General features: G+C 37.9%; 1 protein-coding gene across 1 annotated transcript in view; it reads left to right on the forward strand.

Moving 5' to 3' along the window:
• The first annotated feature begins 2137 nt into the window (after positions 1 to 2137).
• Positions 2138 to 15475, forward strand: part of TBC1D32 (TBC1 domain family member 32) — a 229217-nt gene continuing 215879 nt past the window's right edge. The window contains exons 1-3 of the mRNA XM_007116575.3: positions 2138 to 2257; positions 2434 to 2591; positions 11311 to 11472. Coding sequence (XP_007116637.2) covers positions 2437 to 2591; positions 11311 to 11472 — 317 coding nt within the window. The 5' untranslated portion in view covers positions 2138 to 2257; positions 2434 to 2436. The remainder of the gene's footprint in view (positions 2258 to 2433; positions 2592 to 11310; positions 11473 to 15475) is intronic.

Consider the following 15475-nt stretch of genomic DNA (forward strand, 5'->3'; position numbering starts at 1 on the left):
AGGTATATCCTTTAGAACAGTGGTTTTCAATCTGTGCAGTTCAAATCTCCTCCCACTGTTCCCACGAAAGCATTTTAGAAATATGTGGGGTACACTCTGTCATCACAATAATTTGATGGCATTTACTGGTATTTGTAGTGTGAGCTAGGGATGCTGAACATCTTGAAATACACAGGACACTCTCCCACACAAAAGAATTGTTCTGGTTCCCATATGACTTTCAACAGTCCTGCTGGACATTCATGTAGATTAAAAAGCTTTTGATAAGTATCTGAGTCCATGAACTGATTCCATTTATATAAAAATAATATTTGGCACAGTTTTAATACACTGACTTTTCTAGGAATGCAAAAACTATGTAAATATGGGCTTCCCTGGTGGCGCAGTGGTTGAGAGTCCGCCTGCCGATGCAGGGGACGAGGGTTCGTGCCCCGGTCCGGGAGGATTCCACATGCCGCGGAGCGGCTGGGCGCGTGAGCCACGGCCGCTGAGCCTGTGCGTTCGGAGCCTGTGCTCCGCAACGGGAGAGGCCACAGCGGTGAGAGGCCCGCGTACCGCAAAAAACCAAACAAACAAACAAACAAAAAAAACTATGTAAATAAGAGTATATCTTATTTTGTTCTGAATTTTACCAATAATAGTCTACCATTTCAAAAAATTACATCGCTAATGGCTATGTTAATTCTGGTGTCTGAGTTGCCAATACAACTCACCTGTGTTAGTCTGAATATGCAGTTGTCACGTGCTGGTGATTCTACACACATACAGGTATTGGCTTTTATAGCTTCGCCCACAAATAAAGGTACAAGTATGCCTACTCTGCCAGTTTGTTTTTTTCTTTTTTTTTTTTTTTGCGGTACGTGGGCCTCTCACTGTTGTGGCCTCCCCCGTTGAGGAGCACAGGCTCCGGACGCGCAGGCTCAGCGGCCATGGCTCACGGGCCCAGCCGCTCCGCGGCATGTGGGATCTTCCCGGACCGGGGCATGAACCCGTGTCCCCTGCATCGGCAGGCGGATTCTCAACCACTGCGCCACCACGGAAGCCCTGTTTTTTTCTTAATGTGGTAATAAGACAACCAAAATTGAGCATATATTTCACCAAGAAACATGCTGCTAGAGCTGGCAAAGATATATCATACTTTTGCTCCTGGAAGTAACAGCATAGACAAAGAAGTCATTGATCCTGGCTAACATGTAAAGTGAATCAGATGTTGTTGGACGAGGGGCATAAAATATAAAGCTGAATAAGGGAGAATTTATTGACATTGAACCACAGATCAGTGATTTGGGATTGACTATTCTGTAGACACCAGGATCTGATCCTAACCAACACTGATGGGTTGGTACCCTGTAGCTTGGACATGACCATGGACTGGGGATTTACCTAGATTGTAAACTGAATGAAAGACCATGATTATCCATTGCAACTTCCTGCAGAGTGATCTTTATATATGATATCTCACGATTTAGTTCTGGAATCGCATTGTGTTCTACTACTTTCAAGACAAACCTCTAATCCCTTCAAAGTGCCAAATATGACCCATTTACTTCTCTAGACCCCTCACCTCCTCTTCCTAATTCTACAAATTCAAGTACCGGAATACGCTACACTCTCTCAGGTCCCTACCCTTTGCACGTTCAGTTTGTTTTCTCTTCACTTCTTTCCTTGACTCTTCTTTTAGGTTAAAAGGTGATTCTAGGTTTCCACAGCACCTACCTGGCGCATTTCTCTATCATAACACTTAATTGCACTGTGTTGTAATCGCTGACTTCTCGTTTGTTAGAATGAGAGAGCGTCCTCTTCTTCACAGTTCCTAGCAAGGTGCTTGGTAAAGGGTAGGAGTCAATAGGTGTTGGCTGTTTGAAGGAAAGAGCATTGCAACACTTCAATACCATTCACTCAGTTAAAACTTTTCAAGCTGCTTTCAGTTTCACTTCTATTATCTTTCTTTTATTGACCCGTTTCTCCTCCTACCCTTTTCTTCCTCCCACCTACAACCCTTTCAGCGAGCGCACCTGAAACTTCCTCTAGGAGCCCGGGCAGGTGGTCAAGCGGCCCTCCCTCCCACCTGGAAAGTCACGTCAACGTGCGGACGTCACGCGTAGCGCTGACGTCCCGCCGTCAAGTCCACCCGCAGAGCCTTTGGGATCTCTTTTTTGCTCTTAGTCGGTGCAGCTTGAATCCTCTTGGCCCGGAAGGACGGCAGCGACGAGTTCCAAAGGCGGGACCTCGAGGATTCTTCTTTCCCCAACGCAAGGTAACTTGTTTTTCTGAACGACGCGCCGGCAGCCGTGGGCCCGCCCCTAAGCGCCTGCCGCGGTCTCCCGGGGAACGGCGCTGTGCGCCGGTGGGGGCTGGGTGGGGACGCGCGTGCACAGGGCGCGGCGTTTGCTGGGACCCTCAGCAACGGGCATGGGCGTTTGATTCTGACAGAGGATGGCCCATTTCTCCGGCGAGGTCGAAGTGATGCTGCAGGCGATGCTGAGGCAGTTGTTCCAGAGCGTGAAGGAGAAAATCACGGGGGCTCCCTCCCTGGAGTGCGCCGAGGAGATCCTCTTACATCTGGAGGAAACTGATGAAAATTTTCACAAGTAAAATTCCTTTTGATTTCTTAAGCAAACAAACTTTGATCCAGAAAAGATCAAAATGTAGTTGGATAAAGAATGTTCACTTGATTGTTGTCAAAATAGCGCCCAAGTTGGAGGTTCATGATTTCCTTTATTTACTCAGATACCGAATTTATTTTATATTCTTTACTTGTTTTCCAAACCTTATGCTTCCTCTGTGTTTTTGCTGACACAACCGACATATCCTAATTATTATTTTTTTCTCCTGGGCAACATAGTAACATTAGTTGTAAGTTATTCTTGTTCATTTGAGAATAATTCTATCATCCCAAGGGATTTCTGTCACTATACCTCAAAAGCATTGAGTTCCCAAGATCCCTGTTGCTTTGCTGATCTGATCTTTCAGTGGCTGCAACAATTATGCATTTTGAGCACGACAGGAACACTCAAGTGAGATTAACTTCCTATGGAATAGCTTAAGTTCCTACAGAGGGATAAGGTGCATACTCAAATGCCTGTGATACATGTCAGGAGTATAAGTGCTATAGAAGTACAGAGTGCTCTGGGTTTGGGAGCAGTAGATAGGAAGTTTAATGAGAGAGATACCATTTGAGGTAAATCTTGAAGGGTATGTTTCCCTAGAGACGTGTGTTTTTCTTTTGATTTGAGTCATGTGTAATTTAAATTAAGCCTCTCCATCGAAAAGTTTACCTCCAGGTGCCTCAATTTATTAGTAGTAGTAATGATATTTTTAATTAAGTGTTTGCCTTTCATTTTGATCTCACAGAAGATGACATTTAACAGTTTTCTTGTTATGTTATCTTTACTGACTTTTGCATGCCCTGAAGTTCTTATCTGGAATTCCTACCTGCTTCATATGTGGGCATCAGGGGATCCTTGAGCTCTTTAATATTCTGTACAAAAGTTTGTGTTTACTTGCAGTTTTATGGGGGGAGCATTACAGTTTTCACCAGATTCTCAAGGGAATTTTAAGAAGTGTGGAAGGAATTTTTTGTTAATTAGTATTTCTGGTTATACATATGCTTTCTTTTGTATTTCCATGATTTTCCTGTATATTCATTAAGTCCACTACTAAGAGCTGATATTGCATGATAATATTCTTTATTTTGGAGATACCAGAGACCAGCTTTTATTGGTTAGCTATTGATTTATTACTTAAACAGAGGAATATAGAAAAACTGCAACTTTCTCAAATTCAGTTTTGGTTGTTAATGTTTCTTATACTCATGTAATACTAATTTACCTCAAACAAATCCACATCAAGCATTAAATTTGGGGTTTAATTTCTGTTTTTTATTTCACATGTAAATTCTTGTTTAAAATATTTTCAGATTATTGGGTTTTTGCTAGGATCATATTCTGGGAATTTGTCCATTTAATCTAGATTTTCAAATTTATTTGTATAGGGGCTTCCCTGGTGGCGCAGTGGTTGCGCGTCCGCCTGCCAATGCAGGGGAGCCGGGTTCGCGCCCCGGTTTGGGAGGATCCCACGTGCCGCGGAGCGGCTGGGCCCGTGGGCCATGGCCGCTGGGCCTGCGCGTCCGGAGCCTGTGCTCCGCGACGGGAGAGGCCACAGCAGTGTGAGGCCCGCATACCACAAAAAAAAAAAAAAAAAAAAAAAAAAAAAAAAAATTTATTTGTATAAATATTTTTGTTAATATCCTATTACTTTTTTAATATTTCCAGTATCTATAATTGTCCCCTTTTTATTCTTTTTTTAAATTTATGCCTTTCCTCCTTTGTTCTCCATCTGTTCTGCTAGAGGTTTATCTAGATTAATTTTATTAGTCTTTTCAAAGAACTAGCTATTAACTTAGATTTTCCTTTCTATTATGTATTTATTTTATGGTTTTTAAAATTTCTGCTCTTCTTTTTTCCCTTCCTGGGACACTTTTTAAAATTTGTGATGAATGTTTAACTCATTTATTTGCAGCTTTTCTTCTTTTTTTTAATGTAAACATTTAAGACTACACATTTGCCTATAAATTATTGCTTTAGCTGTGTTAATTTTTAAATGCTTTTCAAGTTAAAGTTGGATCATTCTGGTTCCTTTCAGCAGTGTAATGACTATTGTATTAATGTCAACTCTTCTTCAACAGTTTATTAGATAGATTAAAGGCCTGCCGATTAATTGCATAGTTAATATTTACTATTTAATAAAGAGATTTACTTGTGGCCTACCTAAAACAACCCAGACACATTCAAATTATAAAAGTTTGTAGTCTTAAAAGTAAGATTTAGAATTCTAAAAGTAGTTTGAGTAATTTTTAGTCTTAAAAATACAGATAATAAAATTCATGTGTTAGCTGCACTAGCCTGAGATCTGCGTCTTAGGAGGAAGGAACTCCTTATGAAGGAGGAAAGAGGAGGAGATGATTGTGTTTGGTATTTTCATAGTATCTTACAGTCTCAGAGTTTGATGAGATCCTAACTGTCAGTCCAGGTACTCATATTTTCATTTATCTTTCTATTCACTGACCTAACTCTCCTTGAACACTAAATGTTCTTGAGTCACTTAGGTACATGTTGCTTCCCGAAGTGTTTCATACATTAGAATTATCTGTCATCCCATCTCCACTATCAGAATATTGGTTCCTTAAATCCACCTGATGTTGTCCTGGTATAATAGCAAGAAAAATAATCTTATTAAATAGTTTTATAGGGGAAACTGGTATCTCTAGGCTATTGACTTTTTTTTTTTTTTTTTTTTTTTTTTTTGCGGTATGCGGGCCTCTCACTGTTGCGGCCTCTCCCGTTGCAGAGCACAGGCTCCGGAGCGGGCAGGCTCAGCGGCCATGGCCCACGGGCCCAGCCGCTCCGCGGCACGTGGAATCCTCCCGGACCAGGGCACGAACCCATGCCCCCTGCATCGGCAGGCGGACTGTCAACCACTGCGCCACCAGGGAAGCCCTATTGGCATTTTTGTAAGAAGCTGGTTATTAAAACAATTGAGTCCATGAATGATGGAATTTCAGGTAGTATAATAAAGTGGGGGAAGAATGCAGTCATTTGGGGAGAAACCATAGTGTAGGCACACCGGCCCTATCTGGGGATTTGCCCCACAGTGCAGCTGCCCTAAGCTATCTCTGCTTTCCATAGCCTCTTTTATTTCTTTTTTTACCCTAAACTGTACACTTTCTGTAAAAGATCCAAGCTTTCTTTCTTTTCTTTGAAAGTGGCAGCTAGGATTTGAGGCTTGCAGGAGGGGTGAGAAGTAGGGAAGAAGACATTGCTTTCATTATGTGTCTGTCTATTGTATAAATTTTGACACTTAGACTGGCTTCCTTTAAAAAAAAAAAAACAGCCCTGGTTTTCAGTCTTGGTTACACTAGGATTGATTGGAGTTTGCTTAAAAAAACACTGATGATGACCATTAACCATAAGTGAATCCAGATTTCCTGGGGGGCTTGGCAGAGGGGGAGTGCTAGAGATTGGGCCTTGGTATTTTTGGAAAAACTCTCTAGGTGATTCTAATATGCAGCCAGGGTTGAGAACCACAGAGCTAGAAAATACTTACTTGCATTTCAATGAGAATTGCTGTATACATACATACATATATATATATATATATAAAATTAGGGTTGCTAAGTATATAAATACTTAGCAACCCTAATGATTGTAACAATCTCTAATGCAGAGGCTCTTCTTTGTAGCCATCTAATCTGATATATTTTTGGTTTGATACAGAAGGAGCACAATTGTATTTATTGAATTGGGATTTTTTTTTTACAGAAGAATCTACCAGTGACTTTCTAAATTAGTGAACTCTAGTATGTTTAAGTGATAACTTCAAGAAAACATCCATTATGTAAAGTGTTTTCCCTGCATGGAAGAAATCGCTAAGAATTATATGTATGCTTCCATAATTAATGAATGCATTTAGTAACTATTTATCATGATTCAGAGGCTTATTCTTTGACCTAAAAGGTTGTAGGTAGTATAAAATACTCATTCTTTTTTTTTAACATAGCTTTTTATACACTAATATATATAAAGTTAAGTTTATCATATAATAAGTCCTATAATCCTGAAATATCCATTTTAAGGATTCGAAATATCAGCATTATAATTCACAACTTAATAAGTTATCTTTTTAAAACATATCGTTACTGATAATTTTTCTATATATTATTGAAAAAGTTCTTGTTTAATTAGCTGAGAGGATGATTTCCTCAAACAAACTTGTATTAGATTTTTTTATGTCCTTATACTGTAATAGTAATCTCTATATTTTGATATCAACATTTGAACATGTCAGAAGTTCATCATGGGGAAAAAATCCTTAAATTTTCCTAGGTAATAAAGGTGAAGAAAGAAGAATGGAAAACAGTGAATGTTCTTCTACTCAACTTAATAAAATTTTCCTGTGTAAATGTGAAAAATTTCATATTTGTCAGAAGTAAAGCAGAATGATCAGACACATTGCTGTGTATCTTCTAGGATTTTCTGGGGTATTGCCGTGAATTCAGATGGTAAAAGAACCAACACAAAATGAATTATAGGATGGGAATTTGAATACGTGAATTACTCTTACCCACGGAGTAGAAGGGCCCACTTGAAGAAGTGACTATTTTCACTAATTTGGGATTGGAGACTCTCAGAGTTTTCCAATGATAAGTGAGTCCGTAGAGCATCCTAAGGTCATAGGCAGCCTGGTAGTCCTCCCATGATAGAGGACCTGACCTCTCAAGAGATCTTTTTTTCTTAAAAGATTCATTTGAAAAGAGCAGTAACCCATTAAGGCAAGATTCAAACTTGGGGTCCCTGGGTTAATTTAACTTGGCAAATGAACCAAAACTTTAAAGCATTTTGAATGGGGTCTTCAGGGAGATGTTATTGTGGTCATAGGTCAAAGTGATGTCAGTAAAAAAAAAAAAGTGTTGGTTATTTAAGTTTCCAAAGAAAGGATTTTAAAATGTTCCCAGCATATTTGTTATTTACATCTGATGCTAAATAGTGGGGATTTTAAAAATATGTCTTTTATTTTAGAATGATATTGTCTTAACTTTCTTGAATACATTTTTTTAATGGGCTTGCATTATATTTTCTTACTGCCTTTGTTATGAAAATATCATTTTTGTTACTTACAGATTGGGCTTTAAACAAAGCAAACAGAAAAGTTATATTTCTCAGTTAAATATTCATTTCTCCTAATTGCCTGATTTGTGGCACAGAGATAGGGCTGATGAAACTAAGGGACTAGGATAATTCTGCCATTCCATAGTAGGTGTTGATGGTGGGATGTAGAATTCATCCTCAGAAAGGCTCTTCTTTCAATTTCAGGGAAATAACTCAGGCTGCCCCACCTTCCATTTCTCACTGAATATCTCAGAGATGCCGAAGAAAACTGATGTGTCTGATTGACTAGCCTTGGGCAGGATTGTGAAGAGGATCAGAATTATTTTTAGGGACTTTTCATCTCTCTCTTCACTTTCTTCCACATTCACTGTTCTCTTCTCTTTCCCAGTAGTAAGAGACTGGCTGTGAGATCACACTGGTCTGAAAGGGTTATCTGGATCCTTTTCATTTTCATTTTCCTTATCATTTACATGATACCTTTATGATATCTTGGCTGTGTAAGTTTTCACCATTTTGTATAAAATATGCAAAGATTTGGTTTAGAAATACCCTAAACAAAAAAGTCAACATTTTAAATGGATGGATCTAATAAATTATAATATATAAACTATAATGGAAAAGATTATGGAAGAGAATATACATGTATATGTGTAACTGAATCATTTTGCAGTACACCAGAAACTAACACAGCATTGTAGGAATCTGCTGATCAGAGTTGTACGACACTTAGGCTAGTTTAAAAGCTATCTGTATACAGAATCTGTATCTAGATCAGTGCTTCTCAAGTTATGGTACTAGGACCAGCAGCATTGGCATCAGCATCAGCATCACCTGGGAACTTGTTAGAAATGCAGATTCTTGGGCCCACAGTATACCTGAATTGCACCTCTTGAGAGTGGGGCCCAGCAGTCTGTGTTTTAATAAGCCCTTCAGGTGATTCTTATCCATGTTATACTTTTAAAAAAATTAATTAATTAATTAATTTTTGGCTGCGTTGGGTCTTCGTTGCTGCGTGAGGGCTTTCTCTAGTTCCGGCGAGCAGGGGCTACTCTTCGTTGCAGTGTGCGGCTTCTCATTGTGGTGGCTTCTCTTGTTGCGGAGCACGGGCTCTAGGCACGCGGGCTTCACTTGTTGCGGCACACGGGCTCAGTAGTTGTGGCTCACGGGCTCTAGAGCGCAGCCCCAGTAGTTGTGGCACACGGGCTTAGTTGCTTCACCGCATGTGGGATGTTCCCGGACCAGGGCTCGAACCCGTGTCCCCTGCATTGGTAGGCTTATTCTTAACCACTGTACCACCAGGGAAGCCCCATGTTATACTTTAAGAACCACTGATTTATAGGATGACCTAAGAGGGCCCTTGCAATTGTTTAGCTAAAGTTATGAAGATGTGAACATCAGTCTGATGGCAGTGGGAAAGAAAAGAGAAGTTGTGGAGTAAGAATTTACAGAATTACAGAGCTTGGTAACTAATTAGATCTGAGGTGTAATAGAGAAGATTGTTTGAGGCTATACACAGGTATCTGATTGAAGGATGGTACCATTAACAAAGATATGTGTCAGAAGAGAACGTGGTTTGTGAGCGGGTGGGTAGGATGATAAATTTGGTATTGACTGTGCTGATTGATATGGTGAAAAAACCATAAAGTAGCCTTGTCCAGTAGGTAGTTAATATATAGGCAGACCTCGGAGATATTGCGTGTTTGGTTCCAGGCCACTGTAATGAAGCAAATATTACAATAAAGTGAGTTACATGATTTTTGGGGGGGTTTCCTAGTGCATATAAAACCTATGTTTACACCATACTGTAATCTATTAAGTGTGCAATAGCATTATGTAAAAAAAAAAAAAAAAAGTACATACCTTGATTAAAAAATTCTTGATTGCTAAAAATGCTAACCGTCATCTGAGCCTTCAGCAAGTTGTAGTAGTAACATCAAAGATCACTGATCACAGATTACTATAACAAATATAATAATAATGAAAAAGTTTGAAATATTGTGAGAATTACCAAAATGTGACACAGAGACACAAAGTGAGTAAATGCTGTTGGTGCTGATAGACTTGCTCTGATGCAAGGTTGGCACAAACCTTCGGTTTGTTAAAAACTCCCAATATCTGTGAAGCACAATAAAGTGCAATAAAACGAGGTATGCCTGTATAGGTCTATATTCTGGGGAGACATTTTGGCTGAAGAAAGAACTAAAGGAATCACCTGTTTGTGTTGAGTCTGAAGTTGACACTGTGGGAGTAGAGAATATCCTTCTTTTTAATTTTGTTGTTTATAATGATTAAGTTTCTTGTCTATTGAATTTAAAATAGTGGAATGAAGCAGACATGATCATTTCCAAGTTACAGATGGAAAAACAGACTTGTCCCAGGCCACTCCAGCTAGAGTGGTAGAGCTGGAGCTGGCATTCAGGCCGTTTTGACTCTGAGCCTGTACGTTTTCTATAATACTACATGGTTTCATGTCAAATATCTCTACTTGACTTTTGGAGCCTGCATCGTCTATGGCAGGCCTGCCACTTACATTACTGAAGCAGCCATGGAGATTCCAGGAAGCAGCAATGGGTTCAGAGGTGAGGAGAAATGGGCAGGGCAGGGCAGGAAATCCAAATCAAAAGCAGTTAAAATTGAAAATGAGATCCTTTGGCTACCTGGGTAAAAGTTGGCTGTTCTTTAGAGGACATACAATCATTTAATAAATATTAAACTGAAGACTGTATGCTGGATACCATGGTGGACTTATAATTATGTGAAGAAAACTATTCAGGCTCTACTTGATCTCCTGTACTGCATATATGCAAGGCTCTTATACAGTGATATATTCAAACTACAAGTCTTGAACATAGTGGCATTTACAAAAATGGCCCAACCTAAATTATCTTTGTCATTTAAGACACCACAAAAACTTTTTAAACCTTTCTAAATCATGATATTAATTATAATCGTTGCTCTTTATTTTCAGTAAACATGTTTCATAAAATAATTATCCACTTTTGGAACTCTTGCCCTCTCATATTTGCTTATTGTCTGAGTTTGCAAATGGATTTTAATGTTAGCATCAACCTAACAGTATGAAGAAAAAGGTCCAATGTATTGAATTGTCTGAGCTGCTTCTTGTGAACATAGTCAGACAAAAGCTGATTAGGTGGAATTTAGGTCAGTTCAAAATGAACACAATTTCCAAATGTACAAAAAACTCTTGACGATTGGAGCTTAACCTTTTCATATTTATTCTTTTATAACTACTGTTATCTAGTGTGGTTTTCTTCATCAGCTTGAACAATTGTGAAAATCTTTAACAACTGCTTTCCCTACCATTAAGTATCACACGTAAAAGATATGAGCATAAAAAAGAAGTGTGAAAAGACTCCTAACCCCTTAAAGTGTGTGCTGGTCCCGAAATTTGCTGTCTACTGTCATCATCTTTAAATGTGATCTTTTCCAAGTGTCTCAGAAAAAAACAACAAAATTCTAGATTAGCTATATGATTTGGGATGAATGACTAATTTAATCCTGGTTTAAGGTAAGAAATCTGATTATATGTTACAAATCTTTCTGTGCTAACATTTTTTCTGGGTATGGTTGATAAGTGAGTTCATGATATTTACTGCATTTATTTTTTAAATGTTTGTTTCAGCTATGAATTTGTGAAATACCTTAGACAGTATATATGTAATACTTTGGGGTCTATGATTGAAGAAGAAATAGAAAAATGGACATCTGATCAGAAGCACGGTGAGGAATTTGGCTATGACACAGTTGTACAGCATGTTACTAAAAGAACTCAGGAATCTAAAGAGTGAGTATGCCCACAGTAATATTTTAAAGTAATTTTTCTCTCAACAGCGTTCCTTGAAAGCACCCTTAACCCATGTCCCCTACAGTCTTTTCACCTCATAGCAGCCAGAATGATTCTTTAAACCAATGATTCAGGTCATGCCAGTCTTCCACGCAACACTCTCTGAAGGCTTCTCATCTCATTCAAAATAAAATCCAGAGTTTCTTCTGTAGCCTACAAGGCCCGCCATGAGCCTTCTGTACCCGCCTCTACCTGATTTCTTATCATTTTCCCTCTTCCACCGCTCCAGCCACACTGCTCTTGTTTTTTCTCAAACAAGCCAAGCAAAGCCCTCCCTCAGGGCTATTTGTATTTATGTTGCTTCTGCTACCTAGAATGTCCTTTCCCTAAATATTTGTGTCACTTACTCCTTCACTTTTCACTTTTGTAAAGTAGACTTTATTTTTAGAGCAATTTTTGGCTCACAGCAAAACTGAGCAGAAGGTACCGAGATTTCCCATATACCTCCTGCTACTACACATATATAGACTTCCCCATTATCAACATTCCGCACAGGAGTGGTAAAAATTTTTTTGGGGGGGAGGGGAGGGGCCGCACTACACAGCTTATGGGACATTTGTTTCAATTAAGGAACCTACATTGACACATCTTTATTACCCAGAGTCCATAGTTTACATTATAGTTTACTCTTGGCATTGTGCATTCTGTGGTTTTGGACAAATTTATAATGACATGTTTTCACCATTATAATATCATATAGAGTAGTTTCACTGCCCTAAACTCCTCTGTGCTCTGCCTGTTCATCCTTCCCCCTCCCTACCCCTGGCAATCACTGATCTTTTTACTGTCTCCATAGTTTTGCCTTTTCCAGAATGTCATACAGTATGACATATGTCATACATACCATACAGTATGTAGCATTTCAGATTGGGTTCTTTTACTTAATAAAATGCATTTAAGTAGCACAGGGAATGATATTCAATGTCTTGTAATAACCTATAGTGGAAAATAATCTGAAGAAGAATATCTATATATGTACATATATATGTATAACTGAATCACTTTGTTGTACACCTGAAACATTGTAAATCAACTATAGTTCAATTAAAAAAACATTTTAAGTTTCTTCCATGGAAATTTTTATGGCTTGATAGTTCATTTTTTCTAGCACTGAATAAATTCAATTGTTTGGATGTATCAGACTTGTTGCTTGCTTCCAAGTTTTGGCAATTATGAATACAGCTGCTATAAACATCGTGTGTGGGTTTTTAGGAGCATGATTGACTGGGTCACATTGTAAGATTGTGTTTAGTTTTGTAAGAAATTGCCCAGTTGTATTCCAAAGTAGCTGTACCATTTTGCATTTTCATCAACAATATATGAAAGTTCTTGTTCCACTTACTTGTCAGCATTTGATGTTGTCAGTGTTCCAGATTTTGGCTATTCTAATAGGTGTGTAGTGGTATATCATTGTTGTTTTAGTTTGCATTTCCCTAATGACATATGATGTGGAGCATCTTTTCATATGCTTATTAGTCATCTGTTTATCTTCTTTGGTGAGGTTATCTGTTAAGACCTTTGGGTCATTTTTTAATCATGTTGTTTTCTTATTGTTGAGTTTTAAGAGTTTTTGTATGTTTTGGATAACAGTCCTTTGTCAGGTATGTCTTTTGCAAATATTTTCTCCTAGTCTGTGGCTTGTCTTTTCATTCTCTTAACAGTGTCTTTTGCAGATCAGAAATTTTTAATTTTAATAAAGTATCTTTCGTGTCATATCTAAAAAATCATGCCAAATCCAAGGTCATCTACATTTTCTCCTATGTTATTTTCTAGGCGGTATATAGTTGTGCATTTTATATTAAGGTCTGTGATCCAGTCTGAGTTAATTTTTGTGCAGGTATAAGGTACATATATAGATCCATTTTTTTTGCATGTGGATGTCCAGTTGTTCCAGCACCATTTGTTGAAAACACTATCTTTGTTCCATTGTATTGCCTTTGCTTCTTTGTCAAAGATCAGTTGACTATATTTAAGAGTATTTTGGGCTCTCTATTGTGTTCCACAGATCTATTTGTCTTTTCTTTGGCCGATACCACACTGTCTTGATTACTGTAGGTTTATAGTAAGTCTTGAAGTTGGGTAGTGTCAGTCCTCTAACTTTGTTCTTCTCCTGCAGTAGTGTGCTGGGTATTCTGGGTTTTTTGTCTCTTCATATAAACTTTAGAATAATTTTGTTGATATCTACAAAATAGCTTCCTGGGATTTTGATTTGGATTGTGTTGAATCTGTAGATCAAGTTGAGAAGAATTGAGTCTTCTTAATCATTGAACATGGACTGTCTATTTATTAGTTCTTCTTTGATTTCTTTCAATAGAGTTTTATAGGTTTCCTTATATAAATCTTGTATATATTTGTTAGATTTATACTTAAGTGTTTAATTTTGTGAGGGTGCTGATACAAATGGTATTATGTTTTTAATTCCAAATTCCACTTGTCCATTGCTGGTACGTGGGAGAGTGATTGACTTCTGTATATTAACCTTGTATCCTGCAACCTTGCTATAATCACTTAGTTGTCCTAGGAGTTTTTTGGTTAATTCTTTCAGATTTTCTGCGTAGATGATTATGTCTTCTGCAAACAGTTTATTCTCCCTTCCCAATCTGTTTGCCTTTTATTTCCTTTTCTTGTCTTATTGCATTAATTAGGACTTCCAGTAGGATGTTGGAAATCAATGGGGAGAGGGGGCATCCTTGTCTTGTTCCTAATGCTTCTTCACTCTTTTTAGGTCTCTGCCACTCTGAGTTCTTGAGCAGTGAGATAGCATGACAAAATGCCTGACTCTCACTCAGAAAACAATTTAATACAGAGCAGTAATTGAGATGAAGAAGATTTGAGATTTCCTTCTCATGTTTAAACTCAGCTACTTAGGTATTTCTCATTTTAATTATCTTTCAACACTGGCATATGATTGATGATTGAAGGTCTGGTTCTGCCCCCACCCCTTGCCTCGCATGAAATATAACATAACAAAAGACTCTTTAGGGCTATAAAGGGCAGAATGGGCAAGTAGAGAGCATAAATTTCTAGTTTCTCCTTAATTCATACTTATTAGTGTAGCTCTATTTAGTTTCTAATTCTTAGGGTAGGTAGCATATTAATGTTATCTAATGTTAAAAATTGCTTTCTGAAGCTAGATTGCAATGATTTTTTATTCTGATAAAAATTTTACATAATTTTTATGCACAGTAAAACTTTTAAAATTTGGATCCCCAGAGTTTATTTTTGGTGATGATTTGGACACATGACATTTGGTTTGTTAATTCTAGACTGTGGACTTGGATTTATGTGATGTTTTTAAGTGCCTTTGGCATCTGGTTTCTCTCCATGCTGGACCATCATGGTTGCTTCCTATTGCAGGTGCTGAAGGAAGTGCTGAAGCTTGAGATATAGCCCCTCTTCCAAGTAGTAGAAAAATTGAAATATAGACCTGAGCTTATATTACCCATTATATTTTAAAAATTATATCTGATTTATTTTGAAATTGTTAAACATTTCTTTATGATGTTGGATGGGACCTCTTTTCCCTTGTGATAACTGATTGTTTAAATCTGTTATGAACAAAGTGACAGTGTGCAGCTATTTATAAATTTAGCAAGTTCTAACCACAATATATATTAAGTAAAAAGCCATGGAGATCAAGATTTCTTATTTCCTGATTTGATGTAAAAACAAAACTAGAGCCACTTCCATCTTTGGATAATACAGTATCCCTGCTTTCCTCCAGGGGAATACATTCTAAGACCCCAGTGGATACTTAAAACCATGCATAGTACTAAATCCTATGTGTTTTCCTGTACATACATACATAACTATGGTAAAGTTTAATTTATAAATTAGGCATAGTAAGAGAATATCTGAATTGCTAACATCACTACTCTTGTGATTTGGGGCCATTGTTAAGTAAAATAAGGATGGCTTGACCAAAAACACTGGGATACCTTGA

Source organism: Physeter macrocephalus, chromosome 10 (genome assembly GCF_002837175.3).
Source record: "Physeter macrocephalus isolate SW-GA chromosome 10, ASM283717v5, whole genome shotgun sequence".
NCBI classification, from domain to species: Eukaryota; Metazoa; Chordata; class Mammalia; order Artiodactyla; family Physeteridae; genus Physeter; species Physeter macrocephalus.